Genomic DNA, 20,179 nt, shown 5'->3' with positions numbered 1-20,179 from the left:
GTGAAATGAAAACATGACACAGAAGGACGCATCCTCTGAATCCTCTAAGCGGATATACTGATGAGTGCACCTGACAAGACCATGGGCCGTGTTGACGCCATTGTTTCTGTTTTTCTTCTGGCAGTGTTTGCTAGCTGTAATCTATAATCAATCTCGCATTTACCCTTGAATGTATCCACCTGCAGCAATGGTCTCTCCCTCATTACGGGCGTCCCGCAGTGTGAATATAAATGTCCAACCAGCCATCACCATCAATCTTTACTCAAAGATTGTCCCAGACGTGACGCTCCATTACCTCTGTGTTGTGGCAGTATGTATGTGTGCTTCCCTGAGCTTTTAGTGACTGTGTTGGTTGTTACAGCAAAGCATGTTCTGTTCAGTAGCGTCTCCGACCCCAGCTTCAGAAACCACGCAACCTTGTTAGCCCTGTTTGCCCCCAGCAGCAACAGCAGGCGTAGCGGCACTCACGCTGGCAGTGACCCCAGGAGCGGCGGGTCCATCCCCAGCAGCAGTCCACCCTGGCCCCATACCGGCACAGTCCATTGGATGAGGCCATCTGCCGCGGCCACCTGTGAGTGGACGACATTATTAGTTTGCAGCCAATTAAAATGTCTTAATGAAAAGCAGCGTGTTTTTTCATTATTTTTAAAATGTTGCTTGAGTGCTTCAAAGCACTTTCCTGCTGTGGAAAGAAAAATTGAGCAAGAGGAGATGCAAAATAAATACAGTCAAGTGGATAGTGTATGGATTTAAAAGCTAAAAAATGTGAACACAGCCTTAAAACAGCCTACTTTGGACGAGCTGCTTGAGGAGATGAGGCTTGCAAAGTCAGTAACTTCTTTTAAATCACTTCTTAAAACCCACCTTTATAGATTTGCTTTTATACGAAGTTAACTTTCAGCTTTAATTAGTTTTAGTGTTCTAAATTATGTCCCATTTATTTTATACACTCTCTCTCGTTTTATTTTAATTTTAGCTGGTTGTTTCCTTGATGTGATGCCATCTCTCTAATTCCTAATTCTCTAATTTTTTTGATTTTTAATTTCTAACTTTTAACCCTTCATCTGCTTTAATTTTCAAACTGCCTAGTTCCCTAGTTTGATATGCGTGCTAATCTTGCTAATTCTTCATTTAACTTATCATTTTTACTATTTATTTTAATTGACTGCTCTGCCTTGTCTCCTTATTTCTTGCTTGATTGTCTGTGTTGTATGTTTTAACTGTCAAAGCACCTTGAGAACACTGTTCTTATGGGTGCTATATACATCAAGTTATTATTATTATTATTTTTAATAAAATGGACGATACAAGATAAATTCCCAAATATCACATAAAGATGGTTGGAGTACTTCTGCAAACTGCCAATGCTCCCAGTTCTACAAACACAGTCGTGGAATTAGTTAAATATAGACACTTCACAAATATCCACAGTTGGGCATGAATTCAAGTCCTCTTTTGATAGATTATTTCCCAAGTTTTCAATTTCCAGTGTTTTTTTTTCTCTTCCAACAGGTGAGCACAAGGGCTCTTGAACAAATTGAAAAGCCTTTTATCAGTTTTTTAATTCATTTTGATGAAAAAATCAATGGGGCTACAGAAAACTGACTTGACCCTAACTCCAATGTGTGTCAAAAATGTTTTGTCAATAACAAGTCATTAATAAATGTCAAGGACCCCAGTTCTGTGACACTTTCTGTGCTTCTGTGTGCAAGAAGAAAGGCACTAATATTGCCGCTTTCCAGAGAGAGTGGCGAGACTGTTGTTGCATCAAATGCCAGACGATCATGACAAATGACAGCACATTGCACTCTCCCAGATCCTGAGGTGACGTCTTTCAACTTCACTCCCATTTTTCATCGCCCTAACACAAAGGTACGTATTCAGCTTGCTATTAATAAAGGGCTCATTCCAGAATTGGGACGGGGGACAAGAGAAAAATGGCATTTTAGGGGGAACTCCAGATTTATTTGGTGTTTTAAAAAATATTTTCAAACATTCTCTTCTCATAGTTTTTTTCAGATTTGATCTTAGGACAAGTAACTTTACACAACAACTGCATGTTTTAGTATTTTGTACATGGATTATTTGAAATTTGATGGATGGGACCTAAAATGTCCTCCAATTCTGGAATGACCCATAACCAGTTTATTTTCATACAGGACAGAGAAAACCAGAGAATATTATACACTTTGCACAGTGTGAAACTGGGAATTTTTAGCTCTTTTGCTTTAAAAACAACATATGATTAACTGGTTATATAAAAATTGTTCATGATATTTAGTCACATAACCTTTGAGCAAGCACCAAATTCCCACCACACAAGCAGTATTTTGTACATGGATTATTTGATATTTGATAGGTGGGATGTAAAATGTCCTCCAATTCTGGAATGACCCAAGGACAAAGAGCATGTCTTTAATAATAGCAATAATAATCACACCTGAGAAGGAAATATTTAACATTTTGACATTTGATTTGAACAATTTGGATTCACTTCATAGCTGTTTCCTCTCTCTAAAGGTATATAAAATGTATATTTGAGGCAGTAAAACTGAGGCATGTGAGGATTCTGAACACTGACTTTTTTCATGCTTCACTGCTGCAGATTATCGTTGCATCCTGGAAATAAAACTGATAGCACATCACATCGTGTTGGTTCGTGCAATGTCAAACTGGAAACCCGTGTTGAAAGCCCATCGGAGCCAATTTCAACTTCGCCTTCAGCGTGCACCACTGACACTCACATCCGAGGACGCCATGGTGCTGCTGTGTTCATTTTAAGGCTTGTGAAAAAGATTAGAAACTATGTACTTCCGGGTGCCCTTGAAAACGCAGTATTTTCCTCCACTGACAATTTCATGACAGTGAAGATACTATCGTCTCTGCTACAGAGGGAATGGGCAGGTATTAGTTTTATACAGATATAGGTTATTCTCCAAGCACTGCAATTCCTCTCAGAGAAATTATTGCCGGATGTTTTTGTTACACCATGTTCTTTTCTGCGCAGAGCAAGAAATAGCTTTTTGGCAGACAGAGCATGTGGATTACCTTTTTATCTGTACCAAGGCCGACCATGTACTCACGGAGAAAATAGAGCGAAGGAATGAGTCCATTTAAGGATAGCGATGAAAAATCCAAGCCACATACTTTCAGAGGCCAGCTTTGACATGCTACCTAAAACCTAGCAAATAATACATGAATCAGTGAGTAGGCCAGATCTGGGTGAATTTTTCTGAAAATAAATACAGCAAAACTGCATCTTTCAGCACCGAGAATATTTCACTGTCATTTGAAGAGGTGTGGAAGTTTCACACAGATCGCTGAAAACCTCCAAACCAAAGCTTTTATTTTGCACAGAGGAGCCAGAAACACTGTAATCCTTCACAAAACAGAAGAGAAGTTCTCTTGATACACTTGCCTTCCACAAAAACACGCTTTCTTTGGTACCTCGATGAGAAAGTGAGGCTGTTGCTCAATATTCAAGACACATCCCTCGGCGCTATCCCTGCCTATTAGTGTCTCTATGCCAAGATGAGGAAATGCTAATGCTTGCCCCCGCTGCCAATCACCTCATTGGGAAAAAAAGGCAGATGGATGCTAAGTGAGAGTGGCAGATCCAGGGAAAATGTTTGTCTGCTGCCTGGCAAAGCAGGAAGGCAGTCAGTCAGGCGAGAGGAGAGGAGAGGAGAGAAGAGGAGAGAAGAGGAGAGGAAACAAGAGGAGAGGAGAGGAGAGAAGAGGAGAGGAAACAAGAGGAGAGGAGAGGAAACAAGAGGAGAGGAGAGGAGAGGAGAGGAGAGGAGAGGAGAGGAAACAAGAGGAGAGGAGAGGAGAGAAGAGGAAACAAGAGGAGAGGAGAGGAAACAAGAGGAGAGGAGAGGAGAGGAGAGGAAACAAGAGGAGAGGAGAGGAGAGGAGAGGAGAGGAGAGGAGAGGAAACAAGAGGAGAGGAGAGGAGAGGAGAGGAGAGGAGAGGAGAGGAGAGGAGAGGAGAGGAGAGGAGAGGAAACAAGAGGAGAGGAGAGGAAACAAGAGGAGAGGAGAGGAGAGGAGAGGAGAGGAGAGGAGAGGAGAGGAGAGGAGAGGAAACAAGAGGAGAGGAGAGGAGAGGAGAGGAGAGGAAACAAGAGGAAAGGAGAGGAAACAAGAGGAGAGGAGAGGAGAGAAGAGGAGAGGAGAGGAGAGAAGAGGAGAGGAGAGGAGAGGAAACGAGGAGAGGAGAGGAAACAAGAGGAGAGGAGAGAAGAGGAAACAAGAGGAGAGGAGACAAGAGGAGAGAAGAGAAGAGGAAACAAGAGGAGAGGAAACAAGAGGAGAGGAGACAAGAGGAGAGGAGACAAGAGGAGAGGAGAGAAGAGAAGAGGAAACAAGAGGAGAGGTGAGGAGAGGAGAGGAGAGGAGAGGAGAGGAAACAAGAGGAGAGGAGAGGAAACAAGAGGAGAGGAGAGGAGAGGAAACAAGAGGAGAGGAGAGGACAGTAGAGCAGAGGAGAAGAGGAGAGGAAAAGAAGAGAGGAGAGGAAATAAGAGGAGAGGAGATGAGAGAAAAAACAAACAAGAAGGAAAGAAGAAACTGTAAAAATGGGTAACAGAAGGGACATTGTGGGGATCTGCTGCCCCTCCATCCTATAAAACCTTTTCACATAAAACAAAACAGGAACTTCTCTCCCTGTGGCCAAATGCATTTAACTTGGAGAATGGTGACACCTTGAAGAACCCCTGACAACCTCCCATGACATTTCAGTGATATTTAGATCCGTCGACGGCAGCCTGATTTCCTCCGGATGTTTTGAAAGCCTCTCTTAACTCATTCCTAAGTGTGCGCAAGGTAACCGCCACATTAGAATATGGGGGCATCAGGTGGGGAGAGTTTATGCTGCTTTGGATGCACCTGTTCCTGATGGTCTCTTATTCACTTGCCAGTTATAAAGTAATCATCCCATCTAATGACTCCCAGTAGAAAGCTTCCCATGCAACACCACAGCTAACAGTTTTGGGGTTAAAGAGATATTTTGATTTCTGCCAGCGCTCTACTTGTTAAAACAGAACGCCGAGTCCATGTTCTGCATTTCTTACACACTCATTGTGCCGTAATGGATTTGGATAAGAGCTGAAAACTCTCGTATGATGTGTTAAGTCACCCTTGTAGTACTATCTGACACTTTGTTCATGATTAAGTGGAGTTTAGCGCCAATCCCTGTCCTTGATCTCTCCATTTAGCCTTTTTTTTCTGTCTAACAGTAAAAAAAAACTCAGAAATTGTGTGACTAACTCTTTTGTTGTTGTGCCACCTTCTCTTTTCCAGTATCTCTGGAAGTCCTTCATTGCTGATTATCACCTCTAACGGTGTCGACTGTCATGTGTGTAGAGAACTGAGACAATGTTTGCTGCTAATTAGCTTCAGTTGGATTCCACAGTGTCGTGTGGTGGGAATTTGGTGTTTGCTCAAAGGTTACGTGACTAAATACCATGAACAATTTTTATATAACCAGTTAATCATATTTTTTGAAGCAAAAGAGCTTAAAAACTTGCAGTTTCACACCGTGCAATGTGTATAATATTCTCTGGTTTTCTCTGTCCTGTATGATAATAAAATAGTTATGGGTCATTCCAGAATTGGAGGACATTTTACTTCCTACCCATCAAATTTCAAATAATCCGTGTACAAAATACTAAAACATGCAGTTGCTGTGTAAATGTATTTGACCTAAGACCAAATATAAAAAAACTATGAGAAAAGAATGTTTGAAAATATTCTTTAAAACACCAAATAAGTGTGGAGTTCCTCCTAAAATTTGGTTTTTCTCTTCTCCCAACCCCCCTGATGACCAAATTGTATCTCAAATAAAACAGTTAAAATGAAATTTATATCTCCTTTTTTCGTATTATTCTTTTCATTGATGTCTCTTGTAATTGTGGGAACTTTTTTTAATCAACATAATATTTTAAATAATAATTATTATGCATAGAACGTGTGTCCCACAACAACCCTGTTAGCATAACCTATTTACCTCATGCAACCCTGCTATGCATATTATCACAGTAAGACAAATTATTTTGACTGTTTTCCATCAGTCAGTTTGTCCTCCTGATCAGCAGTAACAGCTAAACATCTAGCTTCTACTGCTGAGAAAAAGCTGACATTAGCAATCCTGGTTCTGTGATGATTTTATTTTTATATAATCCCTTGTTAGTCCCACGAGGAGAAATTTGCAGTTTTCACATAGTTGGCCACATCGGGGTTTGAACCGATGATCTTCTGTCGGTAGTCCTGATACTTAGCCATTGCACCACTACTGCCACTGAGTAGCAGGCAACAAATAAAACATGGAATAAAAATGGTACAAAAGTCCTCCAATTCTGGAATGACCCTTGTGCTAAAGTTGTGGATTGTTGGTCCAACAAAAACAATCAATCTGAAGATGTGAGTTTAGCCTCTGGAAAGGTATACTTTCCTCTTTTCTGATATTTCGAAACCAAAACGATTAAGCCATAAAACAAAGGAGATGATAAAAGTAGCAGAGTAGGAACTCCTACGTGGATGGTGGGTGAGAGTTGTCTGGGAGGTCTGTTCGGTGCAGCAAGAAAGAGACGGGAACATCTTGAGATGCAACAGGTCCTGGATTACTGCTTCAAATGTGTAATGCTTTCTCCTACACGCTCACATATAAATACACATGCATGGTAAATATGGAGTCACTTTGTACGACCTCTCTGAGCTGAGTCTAGCCTGCAGCGCTTGTGCATCTCAGTGCAATCTGAACTTGAAACAGAGGGTTTAACGCAATTCATCAGCTTTATCACATCAACACCGCAGCAATGTCAAACACACAGTTTTCATTTTTTACAGCCTTTATGAGTTGATAATTATGACAGTCAACAATGGGAGCTGAGGTGACACCACACAATAACAAGGACCATTTTCTCAGATGTATCTTGTCCTCTAAACTGAAAGCTGGCATATCGAATGGACGTGAGCATAATACCTGTATTTATTACCCTGAAGCCCTGAATAATGATTCTAAATTGCACTAAGCCTTGAGGGAACTCAAGCAGATAATTATTACCCTTCACGCATGCCGTGTGACACCTCTTCTCAAGTACAGACCTAAAGACAAGGTTCTCTCCTCAGAACCTGAGAGGCTGATATCCAACAATGGGGACGCCATTCTTCTTCCATTGTTTTAGTAATGGATACAGAGCTGGCTGGTCTCCCTTTACCTGACAGAAAAGAGTCCATTTCTCACAGGAAGTGTAGCTGATAATCAGGACCATGAAAGTATACGGTGTGTATTCACTGTGATGATAATTTAATCAATCCATCATCCATCCATGACTAAAGCATGCAAAGCGTGACGGCTGAGTGGATTTTCCTCGCAAACATCCAGAGAGGTTGACTGCTGGATTTGTAGCATCACGGTGCGAAAGACTTGCTCAAACCTGCCGAGCTCAGCTGGAGGCTGGAGGCGTGTGGAGTCAGAGGGAGTCTGCCGTTAATTGACCTCGTCAGCTGCATGCACAGCCAGATCTGCATGCAGACTGCCACGACTGACACATTAACACCAGGGAACCATGCGGCCATACTGACAGGCACGGGCAGCAGAGTTTTAAATTTAAAGTGATAAATCCGCTTGCTAAATTCAAGCGGCATTTTTAATGCAACGGAGACACGGTGGAAGTCAACACAACACTACAGCCCTGCGATAAACACAGTTTTGTTGCTGCTTCCGACGAAGGAAGTCGTGTGTTGGCACAACTCCGTGACTATTTTCAGGATAAACACTGAAATGACGGTGGCGCAATCGCATAATAATATCTTACAATGGAATGCAATGGGTTTTTTTTCTTCCATTACGCTACATTCATTCAGCACTTGTGTTCATAGATGTTAACAACTGTGAATGCACTGCGACCAAACGTACGGTTAAAGCATGTTTGACACTGCAATAAAACTAGAGCTAAGAGGATGTTTTTTTTTTGTTGCAACAGTTACAATGGATTGATTGTTTGGTGAGAATGTGTTTGCTGTTAACCCCTAGATGCATAAATGGGTCAAAAACGAGTCAGTGAGGTTGTTTTCTTTCAATATCTTCATAATGAAAAGCTTTTATTGTTTCATTTTCCAGCTATTCCTCAAAAAACCTGCTCTTGATATCATTCCAATTTTTAAGGTACCTTAAATACTTTTTAAAAACTGTAATAGGAAAAGGGTAGAAAAAATGTCTATAAAATGTTGTTGACATTTTTCTATTGCTGTTCGGTGTAACATTCTTTTTCAATTATCAAAATGTTCAAAAATCTGTGATAATGTGAAAAATAAACATGTCAAATATTAAATCAGTCTTGTGTGGACAAAAATAGAATATAAACAATAATGCAATCGATTGTTATTTACCAAAATAACAATAATGGCATAGAAACACATTGATTCTTATTCATTTCTGTTTTTTTGACCCACTTATGGAGGACTGTGTGGTCCAGTTACTCATACATCTAAGTGTTAACCCTTTGATGCATAACCTGGGTCAAAAGTGACCCAAATCCAATGGAAAATGGGTATCTCCTCATGTGATCTACACATCAAAGGGTTAACACCAATCAAAACTGACGCATTTGTTGCAGTAATGTTGAATTACATTACAGCGTAGAAGCTCACACAGTGTTTTGTGTTGCAGACTCAGCCAGCAGCCAACAACAGGACCTGACCTTGCAGCAAACTTTTCCTACTTTCTTTCTTTCCATCTTTGGGCTTGGCAGAGGACATAGCAGCTTGCACTTTAATCACACATCCTTCACATTAGAGGACTTGCAAGGTTATTACTGTAACAAATCCTAACAGTCTGCACAGGCCGTACTGTCCATGTAGCACTTATTTGAATAAGATGAAATAACAGATGGAGCAGCGGTATGAACAAAGAACAGAAGTTCTGCGCCGACTGCATTTTCCATAGGAAGATAGTGAGTTGATTATTATCATATATGCCTTGTTCAGTGCGGTACTGTAGTTGAGTCCGTGTTTCTCAACACCAAACCGTCTGTCAGTGAGATGTGACGCTCACACAACATACGGTAAGACTGCATTTTGCATCTTGTTGACGCTCTTCATCACTCTCACTGACATATGCCAGACAGCGGGAAAGAGACGCTGAGAAAATTCCACATTATTTTTTACCTCATAATCGCCGGTTGGGCCACTCATTCATCCTGACTTTTCACACTCATTCTCAACCTCCGAGAGCCCAAATGTGGCTCTGATATTACAGTACCAACAAAAGCTGGCACTAGTCCACGGCTGTGGATTATTACTGAGGAGGTCTGGTATGTGCTGCCTGGCTGTGTTAGACTTAACAACTTAGTGACATCACTGGAGAGGAATATCCTCCACTGTATGAGCTGCCTTTCACTTTTTCAACGTCTTTGCGGCTACATGACACGAAATGGCTGTTCTGGGATCCTTGGCTAGAATTTAAAAAAAAAGAAAAAAGGCAACAACACACACAGTACAATGTTTTTAGAGACAGACTTGCAGGTAAGCACATTATGTGCAGCTATGGGAGAACAGAATTATCTTGCCAATGATGCCCGTGAAGGACCCTTCAGGACTAGATGGATAAGCCTGTTAGGAACACTCTCTAAAAGGCAATAAGTGAGGAAGACTGGGTAATAAATGGCTTTTCTGCTTGTGCTCAGTCTCAGGGGATGTTTTCTCAATGAATTAATATTGAAACGCAGACTCAGGCCTGGGCAAGTTTATACCCATAAAAATTGCCAATTTATGGCCACGGTGACAAGCCACTCCATCAGCAGGGATGTTAATAATGTACAATATGCTGCTGCTAGGTTCAAGCAAATGATTATTACACAAAGGCAGTGCGTGAAATAAAGTTAAAGCCCTACACATCTCATCCGAACACAGCCTGTCACACAGACATTAGCCAAGGTGATTAGGAAGAATAAACGTACCAAATAACAATAACAAACGTGCTGGCAAATGCTTAAAGCACTTCTCTGCCCTCTCCTTCATTCTCTGGAGCACGCCAACACTCTTTTACCTCTTCAAACCTTTGATATCCAAATTGCTTCTTTTGAAATACTTTTGAACGCAGCAGAAAACTGAACTGAAAGAGCTGAGGAGAGAAAAAAAAGAGCTGCATACCTGTCGATGTCAAAGTCTATTAACAAGCAGGTGGAATGGCAGTCAGTCTGACAGTTTTTTCTGAAATGCATGCACACTTTTTCAATAGCAAGTTACCTCCAATAATCTTCAAAGTTTTTCATTCATTCGAAAAACATCGAACATGTTCGAGGATTCAGCTTCTGGAGCTCAGCCTGCCTGACAGAGATACACGAGGAAAATAAAGCACTTGGCTGCATACATGGAGACAATTTGGCAGTAGGACTTTATTTGTGTTACTCTATCACTATTTGGATGGATTTCACTCCAGATTTTTTTCTCTCCCTCTCAGCTCCAGAAATCCATTTCAGTATAACACAAACAGATTCTGACTTTATGTCCCTCTTTATAGAGTTAAAGTCTTAATAAATGATCACACAGGCAGAGAAGAAATGGACATTCTGCCATTACTGCACTGTCTGTATGGTGTTTGAACTGTACAGACCAGGGTGAGGCCTAAATCACATGAATTTTAACATGCATGACTTTAAAAAAATGTAAGAATCCACCATTTATCAAGTCAGATGCACCTATATGCAGATGGAAATCTCGGACACGTGCATTCTTTAAGGTCTGGCTGGTCTCCACGAACTTCGTAGGATTCGTGTTTGAACATGAAGCAGCAGGCAATGCGCTGTCACATCACTTTTAATAATCAGCCTGATATCCGCACAACGCGACAGCCGCTTGGCGTGATTCTGTTGCAGATGTAAACAAAACAATACCCGCTCCGAGGCACAAAAAGAAAAATAAATGATGCGCTCGGATTAATGTGCCATTAAAATAAAAGTGAGGAGAATAGGTGGGGGAAAGCTTCATTCGAGGAGCACCCCAGCTCTCCCGAGGAGCAACATGTTTGCATTTACCAGTATCACAGTTTGGAGATGTTAAAATAATGCTCCAGTTCGCAGCCACTCCAGCAAAGTAGTGTTTTCTCCAAAAGGCGCAGATTCACACGCGTCGATCGAACTGTGTTGATCGAATCGGAGCGATAAAAACCCCACCAGACCATGTGTTCCTACCTGCCGTCGAAGCTTGCACTTGTTCCCAAACAGCAGCTGCACAGCAACATCAACTTTATCCATAATTCCATGATTTCGGGAGTTACGCGCCCACGCTGCGCCGCTCCTCTCCGTAATCCAAAAGCAGCAGGTAGGAAACAAACGAGGAAAAGAAAAAAGAAGAAGAAAGGAGGAGAGTTTCTTTAAAGGTGCACCGGCAGCAGAGGTCTGCTTTCAGAATGATCATATACTGAGGAGGTGCGAGGAGAAGGAAAGCAGCCCGACGCCTGGAAGCTCAGTGACTCCGGTGAGTGGATGTGTGTGGAGCGGGACGCACTCTGCCGGGAAGAGAGCGCACAGCTCCCCTTCTCCTCTCCTCTCCTCTCCTCTCCTCTCCACTCCTCTCCTACTCTCCCTCTTTCTCTCTCCTCACAAGTTCAGGCAGCGGGCTCTCCAGCCAGCACTGCAGTCTGACCTTATCTCCCTGCTTTTCAATAACCAGCGCCGATATCCAGCCAGCAGTGGGGACTTTAAGCGTCATGACTTTGGGCAGGAGGAGGAGGTGGAGAAGGAGGTGGAGGCTCCTCCTGTGGCTCCGTGCGTACGTTTTTGGAAATGCCTTAATTAATTGCGCAGCCTGCTGAGGCACGCAGGTGCAGCGGCCACCCAGGTAGATTCACGCAGTAAAGACAATGCAGTGGAAATGACTGTAGGGGACAAAAACAGAAGCAGCACAGAAATGCAAAATGAGCAGTTTGGTAAAGTTTGAGCGCTTAACCCTGAGATGCACGAGTGAATGGACCCTACACTCTTCCGTAAGTGGGTCAAAAATGAGAATCAGTGTGTTTTTATGACATTTTTGCCATTTTAATTAAGAATGATAATTTTGTACTATTGTTTGTATAATATTTTGGTCCACACTAGCATGATTTCATGATTGAAATATGTTTATTTTTCACTTTATAACAGATTCTGAACATTCTGATAATTGAAGAAGAAGAATATTACACAAAACAGCAATAGAAGAACGTCAACATCCATGTTGTTGACATTTTCCACTGTTTTGTGCACTACATCACCTCTTATCATCAGTAACAAATATTACAATTTCTTGAAAAGTATAAAAGGCAGCTTAAAAATTTAACTGGAATGATATCAAGAACATGTTTTTGGAAGAATAGCTGGAAAATGAACTGACAACAACTTTTCATTACAAAGATATTGCGAGAAAATGACTGTGTCATTTTTGACCCATGTTAAACAAACAAAGCCTTTGGATCTGGGCAATTATTGTGAATAAAAACCTGATGTGGCTCCTGATTGGAATATGTTCTGACATAATGACAGCATTTGTGTCAAGATTCCACCGCACACTTGTTCAAATGTAAAATGTCTCAGTGTTTATTATTCCTTGACAAGAGTGTGGTTATCTCACCTGGTATTCTAACTGTGCTGATCTGCACCTCCAGTCCAGGAGGCAGGAACATAAAGGCCGCCTAGTTTCCTCATGTGACAGCCTTCTACCTCAGCAAAACCAGTGTGTCGGTGAAATAACTACCTCAACTAAATGGAAAGAAAGAAAGACTGTGTAACCAACGAACTATCGCCTTTGGAGCAGGAGATGAATGAGAGGAAGGTCTGATATGATTAGCCTACTGCTGGTTGTTCACAGTCCCAGCCGTCCTTTGATTCATGGCTCTGCTCTCCTTGTTACACCCCGTCACCCATCTGATAATAAATCTGCGTGGTGGCACAGAGGTTTGACACCAAGTGATCGGAGAAATGCTGGTTGTGTATAATTAGACGATCAATCACATCATTCTCATGGCTGGACTGTAAGAATGGGATTCTGTGATTTATTGCATTTTCAGATGACTTATGGGTTATGCAGATCACACAAATCAGGCCTCATTACCAACCAGATTCGGTCTGTTGTGGAAAAACTGAGGTTGAGAAGATGAATTTCAAAGGGTCAGTTCACCCCTCCAAAAAAAACAAAAACTGAGCGCCTCAGTTAGTTGCATCAAAGCCACACTTATAAGATTTCTGTCTTAACTTCTGAACTTTGGCAATGAGACAAAGTGGTTGTAGTGGAGGTGTGGTGTTAAATGTTGGGCGACCTCTTTGTGAACGCACCAGAATCAGAATTGTGTCAGAGGCTTTTGGACACCAAGTAGCTTAGAGTCACGACTGTAGACGAGCCATGGCCTAACATGAGGGTTTGCCAGAGCAGGTAGAGGTACGACCTCCATGTGGTACTTGCACTGTGACACATGCATCATGGAAAAACATTTATTTTTATTGGACAGGTGTATGTTGCTGCCCTGAGTCTACAATTCTACAATTTCATTTAGCAGATGCTTTTATCCAAATATTATTATTATAAAGCGACATACATCTGAGAGTAGATGCAATGCACGCAATAAAGGGTCCACGTTTGGCTGTGGTACTTCATCTAACTCATTTATTTTGCTACTGTCTGAATCACTAGATCCACTTGAATTGTCATTCTCCATGTCTTTGGTGCCGCGAGTCTAATCTGGGCCTTCATTCGAGCTACTTCAACATCTGTCAAAGTCACTGTCATCTCCAGCGATGATCTGCAGTGCAGCCTGAACACCGTATCGTTTCTGCATATTCATACAACAAATTAAAAAGAGACGCTGAAGCAGGACCAACACAGGATAATAAAATACCTTTTGTGTGTTTGTTTGTCTCTTTAATTACCACGAGAAGTGTTTCAGCTAAAGAGAAGGTGGAATTTTGGGACTGATATGCCAACCATGTGTCATAGTACATTTTATCATTCATTTGTTTAAATTAACATTATTATTAGTGTAAATGTGCTTCCAAATGAACCACAGAAAGATACATTGATTCAAATGAACTGATTGAGCTTAATTATCTGAGCATTTTTCTTATTGTGACAAATACGTCACATGGTATACAGCGACTTTTTCTAAACTGGTTATATATCAATTTAAGGAATGTGGTCAGAACAGCTTAAATGTGGTCTTGGGCGTATTTTTTTAATTATTACAATTGGGTGTAAACTTATCTTTGCTGTCAAAAAAAAGCATTTTCAAATGAACAAGTTTTCTCCCATGTGCTCACCAGACACACCACCATTTTGGAGGTGATGTCATGGAGACAGCAGTTCACATACTGGTACATGACTTCACCAGTATGTTAAGTGGACGTCACTTGGGACCTCATTAGTGAAATCTGGGAATACAGCTCTATTAAGAACTTTCCAGAATATTTAAAGAGTGTGTGACACCTGTGTCACTGTGGGTCCTTTTAGGTTAAGAAGCAGCTGTTGATTTCATCTTTTCTTGATCATTTATTGTTAGAAACCTATTAGATTGTTGTATGAGTTTGTAGAAGGATTTTAAAAGTTATCGCGTTCAGCCTGCTCTGTACCGATTGGACTCCTTAGGTGACATTAAGAGACTGATTTTGGACATAAAGGGTTCCAACTGAACACTGTAACAGCAGCATTGTACCTGTGATTTGTGGCAAATTCCAGCCTTCTTCCTTTTAAAAAAAAATTATGTCAATGTTGTCCTGACCAGGTAACAAATAACATAATAAATTCATGTCAGGTGTCAATAAATGAAAGAGCAAAATTCTTCTTTATGATTTGGGTGAACTCATCCTTTAATGAACCTCTTGGGGTAAACTGTGACATTCTGAACTGACTATGCTGCAGCAGATAAACAGCAGAAAATAAACGCAAAAACAGAGTATAAACCAGATAATGTGACAAGTAAAATGAGAAATTTAAGGGGATAGATTATAGCACTGTTAGGATGTGCAAAATAACAGCAGCTGGGATCTACAATGAGCAGCCAAAAAGTAAATGTACACATAATGACTGTTAGTAATTTCGATTCCAATAACTCTGCACAGTGTCATTTATCAGAAAATTATGTTTATTAGAAAATTATGCAAGCCAAATGAAGCACATTATATTGCTTGTAAAATGCAAGTTAAATATAAAAAGGCAGGCGTAATATTAAAGATAATTGAAGGCAGCATAAAGGTCCATTTCACATGGGCTTGTGTTTTGTATCAGTGACTGCTGTAACCCAGGAAACATAAATACTGCCATTGTCAGGGGTCCCAGATATGGAGCCAAAAAAACCGCTGCAGTCAAAAATTGTGGCATAATGAGATGTAAATCGTCTGGCAAAAAGACAAAAATGAGCAGAATTTTAATCAGAAGTAATAACTAAAGTCAATAAAACAGTGAATGTAAGGTTTTATGTTGCAACTAAATTGTTCAGAGCTGAATTTAAAAACCTCCACAAATGGTGAAAAGAGAAAATCAGTGCTCAGTGAGCCCAGCAGAAAAGATTATACGATTAACTATTACACCGATGCACCGATGCATATAGTTTATGTTTAGTCATTGGATACTTTTTCATCTGAGAAACTAGAAAAAAAGAACTTTTTTTTCAACTTACACCACTGTTCAAAAGTTTGGGGTCACCCAGACAATTTCATGTTTTCCATGAAAACTCACACTTTTATTCATGTGCTAACATAACTACACAAGGGTTTTCTAATCATCAATTAGCCTTTCAACACCATTAGCTAACACAATGTAGCATTAGAACACAGGAGTGATGGTTGCTGGAAATGTTCCTCTGTACCTCTATGGAGATATTCCATTAAGAAACAGCTGTTTAGGGCACACAGGTAGCTCAACAGCTTGAGCCTGTACTCCATAAACAGGGGCTATAGTCCCTGACACAGCAGCCAGGGTTTGATTCAAGCTCATGGCCCTTTGCTGTAGGTCTTCCCCCCATTCCTCTCCCTACTTTCCTGTCTGCCTCTCTACTAATCTGCCAAATAAAGCCGACAAAAGGCAAAAAAAAGCTGCCGTTTCCAGCTAGAATAGTCATTTACCACATTAACAATGTCTAGACTGGATTTCTGATTCATCTAATGTTATCTTCATCTTCAAGATTTACTTTCCATTTAGTGTCCACCAACTCCCATTTAAAACATCTGGCTCTTTAGCTACAAAATGCTTGAGTATGTACACCAGCTAGTTGCTAACTTTGTCTATTTGCATAGGGTACAGTGGATTCGTAAGAGCTTGTCCAAGAAAAACGTGTGCCTTCTGTGGTCCAAATTGATGCAGATTAAAGCTGGTTTTGTTGGAAAACCAAAACAATGAGCTAAAAGACTTTTAGAGATGGGCGATATTCTCGGTTCATTTGTGGCTATGAAAATGTTCAGTGAAGCTTTAAAATGGGGATAAAAATGAAAGTTCATCCCTGAAAAGAAGTTCAAACTGTGGCCATAATTAACCTGCATCTAAAAAATGGTCACTTTTCACTGAATGTTAACACACCAAACTACTCCATACATTAAAAGAGATTTTATTCTACACTACAGTTCAGAACTTTGGGGTCAATTTCATGTTTTCCATGAAAACTCACACTTTTATTCATGTGCTAACATAATTGTACAAGGGTTTTCTAATCATCAATGAGCCTTTCAACACCATTAGCTAACACAATGTAGCATTAGAACACAGGAGTGATGGTTGCTGGAAATGTTCCTCTGTACCCCTATGGAGATATTTCATTAAAAATCAGCTGTTTCCAGCTAGAATAGTCATTTACCACATTAACAATGTCTAGACTGTATTTCTGATTAATTTAATGTTGTCTTCATTGAAAAAAACTGCTTTTCTTTTCTTTCAAAACTAAGGACATTTCTAAGTGACCCCAAACTTTTGAACAGTTGTGTATATATTAAGGCCAAACACCTAATACACAATTAAAAAAGCATTCAGCTCAGTCCTGACTCTATAATGTGCTAATAGAAATGCTTTGTGAGGTGAATCATTAGCAAAGAAAGGCATTTAGAAACAAACAACCTGGCATACCTCACCTACTACGCCTGAACAAAGAAACTGGCCGAGTCACCTTCCAGCCTCGGGTGTTCGGATTGAATCAACCCACTTCACACAATATTCTTTTCTCTCTCATGCCAGCTTTAAGTAGCACCACCTACTCGCTCTCTCCTCCTTTGTACCCATATGTATTTCTGTAATGTGCACTTGTGCAAAGCCACAAGCATGAACAGGGAGTCAGACGGCTCCTTTTGAAATAATTCCAGCCTTTGGAAGGAGCTGTGTCTGTGGACATTCACCTCGGGATAGATTGACTCTGCTGACTGAATTTAGATGAGCATTACACTGGAAAAGCCTGCGTCTCTCTTGTCTATCCCTTCAGCGTGAGCAGACGAACTGGATCTCCCTCTCCTACCTCCTCGGATTTTTCAAGCAGCTGCAATATTCTGTCAGAGATGACAAGGTGGGATTTTCCAGAGAAACAGATGACCAGTTTCACCTGCCACAATGAAAGCTTAAGGGGCTACAGTGTGTCTACGGAGCGCAGGGCTGGAAATATGGAGCGTATTGTGTGATTTTCAGCTACAAGCCTGTGAACGCCGCGCGTCTAATCAAACACACTGACCTTTTCTCCTGCATCATAAAATATTCATTGGTGTTGAATGTATTACGGGATGCATACCATATTCACACTGCCCCTTTATGAAGAATTATCACGCTCGCCGCAGAACCATGACAAATGCTATATTTTACCTGTTGTGATTTGAGTCTAAATCCAATTTTCCCGTCTCTATATCCTCCTCTCCTTCTCAGTGTCTCCCAAAAATAGAAGAGAGGTATGTGAGATGAGATAGAAGTTATTCCTCATCTCACCTTTAAGTGGAGATGAGTTCTTAGCTGAATTTCTCAGTTTTCTGCTAATTAAGGAAGATGACTTCTGAGTGTCATCACAAAAGGCTGTATACAGACTATCTGCAAAAACAGCATGTGAATGTATGGTGTGTTTAACTCACGATGCGGGTGTGTACTGCCCGCTGCTTCTGTATGCACTGACAGCTTGATTGCACAGTTTAAGGCAGACACAAACAGTCGGTGAGAGGCTCGAGCTCTTGTGCTCTAACAAAGCACCCAATAATCGAGGGCATTTATTGAAGGAGGGTGCAGCTCTCAGAGACTGCACGTCCACATGTTTATCCAAAACTCATGCCACCGCTGCTTTCAATTTTAGCCTCAAACTAAGTTTTTAAAAGATGACTTTTTCCAGTCCAGAAATAATAAACATTTTTTACATTTCCTGAGGCTACACAATTGGGCTTGTAAAAAATAAATAAAAGGAAAATGTTGAGGGTGGATGAAAAATAGCCAAAGTACAGCCAGGAGCCATGCAGGCTGGGCGCTTTATCAAACCCTGACCAGGACGAAGATGCTCCGCTGTACACCAGCGCTTGAAGTCCTAATTATGCACCGGTGCTTCCACTTCGCGAGCGATGACTTCATGTCCGCTCTTCTGCGGCGGCCTTCCCACCAGCATGTTGTTCTTTGGTGAGCAGCTTTCAGGCTCCATAGTCATTACCCGCACCGAGTACCCATGAGTCTCTGCTGCCCACGACCGATCCAAGTCCACCAAGCCCATACATTGTTTACCTGTAGTGGTAGAAAGATGAAAAGGATGACACAGTCTTTTGTTGTTTATCATCAGGCAGTAACCTAACATACTTTTACTGAACAATGGAGGCACATCAACAGATAATATGAATATGTACCCACAATTCAAAGCTTCAGATTATACCTCAGATATACACTACCGTTCAAAAGTTTGTGGGTCACTTAGAAATGCCCTCATTTTTGAAAGAAACGCATTTTTATTCAATGAAGATAACATTAAATGAATCAGAAATACAGTCTAGACATTGTTAATGTGGTAAATGACTATTCTAGCTGGAAACAGCTGATTTTTAATGGAATATCTCCATAGAGGTACAGAGGAACATTTCCAGCAACCATCACTCCTGTGTTCTAATGCTACATTGTGTTAGCTAATGGTGTTGAAAGGCTAATTGATGATTAGAAAACCCTTGTGCAATTATGTTATCAGATGAATGAAAGTGTGAGTTTTCATGGAAAACATGCAACTGTGTGGGTGACCCCAAACTTTTGAACAGTAGTATAGAATAAAATCTCTTTTAATGTATGGAGCAGTTTAGTGTATATGAGTAAAACCAACCTTGTTTTGATATTTACTGCAGATATTTGTCTTTAACATACACCACCAGTCAAAAGTTCGGATGCACCTTCTCATTCCATGTTTTTTTTTATTTATTTGTATTATTTTTTACATTGTAAATTAATACTGAAGATTAACAATTTTTTGTTTACACCATAATTCCATATGTATATTTTTACAGTTTTGATGTCTTCAGTATTAATCTGCAATGTTGTTACAACTGCGGTCGTATGAGGTTGTTTTTTTCTTGCGCTCTGTGTGTCTGTATTGAGCTAATCCAATATGTAAATACGGCTGCGCCGCACCACTGCCCGGATTGGACGTCACGTTGATGAGTCGGCGCCGGATTGGCTCGGTCTACCACGAAATGAACAGCTGGGCTAGTTCTCCATGGAACACGCCAGGTTCCCGCTCGTCATTGTCAGAGTCAGTCTCGTTGCCGTGCGGCTCCTCATAAATGATGTCGGCTTTTGCGAGAGCTCGAACAACAGTGCAAGCAGACACGTTAGCCCAAGCATCCGCAATCCATTCACAAATTGTGGCGTAACTCGCCCGGCGCTGCCTCCCAGTCTTAGTAAAACTGTGTTCGCCATCTGTCATCCATCGCTCCCACGCCGTTCGCAACTTCACTTTGAACGCCCTGTTTACACCGATGTCCAGCGGTTGGAGTTCCTTCGTCAAGCCTCCCGGAATGATAGCAAGCTCCGAGTTCATTTGCTGCACTTGGTTTTTCACAGCGGCTGTGAGATGGACGCGCATGGAGTCACAGATCAACAGGGACGGTGACGCCAAACCCATGTTGTTTTGCATAATGCAAATACCGGCACTATATACCAACTGGGGGCGTGCCTTTAGCGTCTTCTTTCACGCCCACACTTCCCCCTTTAACGTTCTCATACTCTCCTCTGT

At 41.1% G+C, this 20,179-nt stretch overlaps 2 protein-coding genes across 8 annotated transcripts in view; both read right to left on the bottom strand.

Annotated features, from left to right (window-relative positions):
• Positions 1-11,700, bottom strand: part of npnta (nephronectin a) — a 66,858-nt gene extending 55,158 nt beyond the window's left edge. For 2 of the 6 annotated variants that reach the window (XM_023289120.3, XM_035956740.2), the window contains exons 1-2: positions 11,196-11,700; positions 469-569 (exon numbers count right to left, since the gene is read on the bottom strand). In XM_023289120.3, the coding sequence (XP_023144888.1) occupies positions 469-569; positions 11,196-11,266 (172 nt within the window). In that variant the 5' untranslated portion in view covers positions 11,267-11,700. The remainder of the gene's footprint in view (positions 1-468; positions 570-11,195) is intronic. The other 4 variants (XM_023289121.3, XM_055009550.1, XM_023289122.3 and 1 more) reach the window with 3 other exon arrangements.
• Positions 11,701-15,088: 3,388 nt separating this feature from the next.
• gstcd (glutathione S-transferase, C-terminal domain containing) overlaps positions 15,089-20,179 on the bottom strand; it is a 78,479-nt gene continuing 73,388 nt past the window's right edge. For both annotated transcript variants that reach the window (XM_055009547.1, XM_055009548.1), the window contains one exon: positions 15,089-18,690. In XM_055009547.1, the coding sequence (XP_054865522.1) occupies positions 18,500-18,690 (191 nt within the window). In that variant the 3' untranslated portion in view covers positions 15,089-18,499. The remainder of the gene's footprint in view (positions 18,691-20,179) is intronic.

This window comes from Amphiprion ocellaris, chromosome 4 (genome assembly GCF_022539595.1).
Source record: "Amphiprion ocellaris isolate individual 3 ecotype Okinawa chromosome 4, ASM2253959v1, whole genome shotgun sequence".
Lineage (NCBI taxonomy): Eukaryota > Metazoa > Chordata > Actinopteri > Pomacentridae > Amphiprion > Amphiprion ocellaris.
The sequence above is the reverse complement of the archived record's forward strand: the minus strand, read 5'-3'. Positions and strand labels throughout refer to the sequence as shown.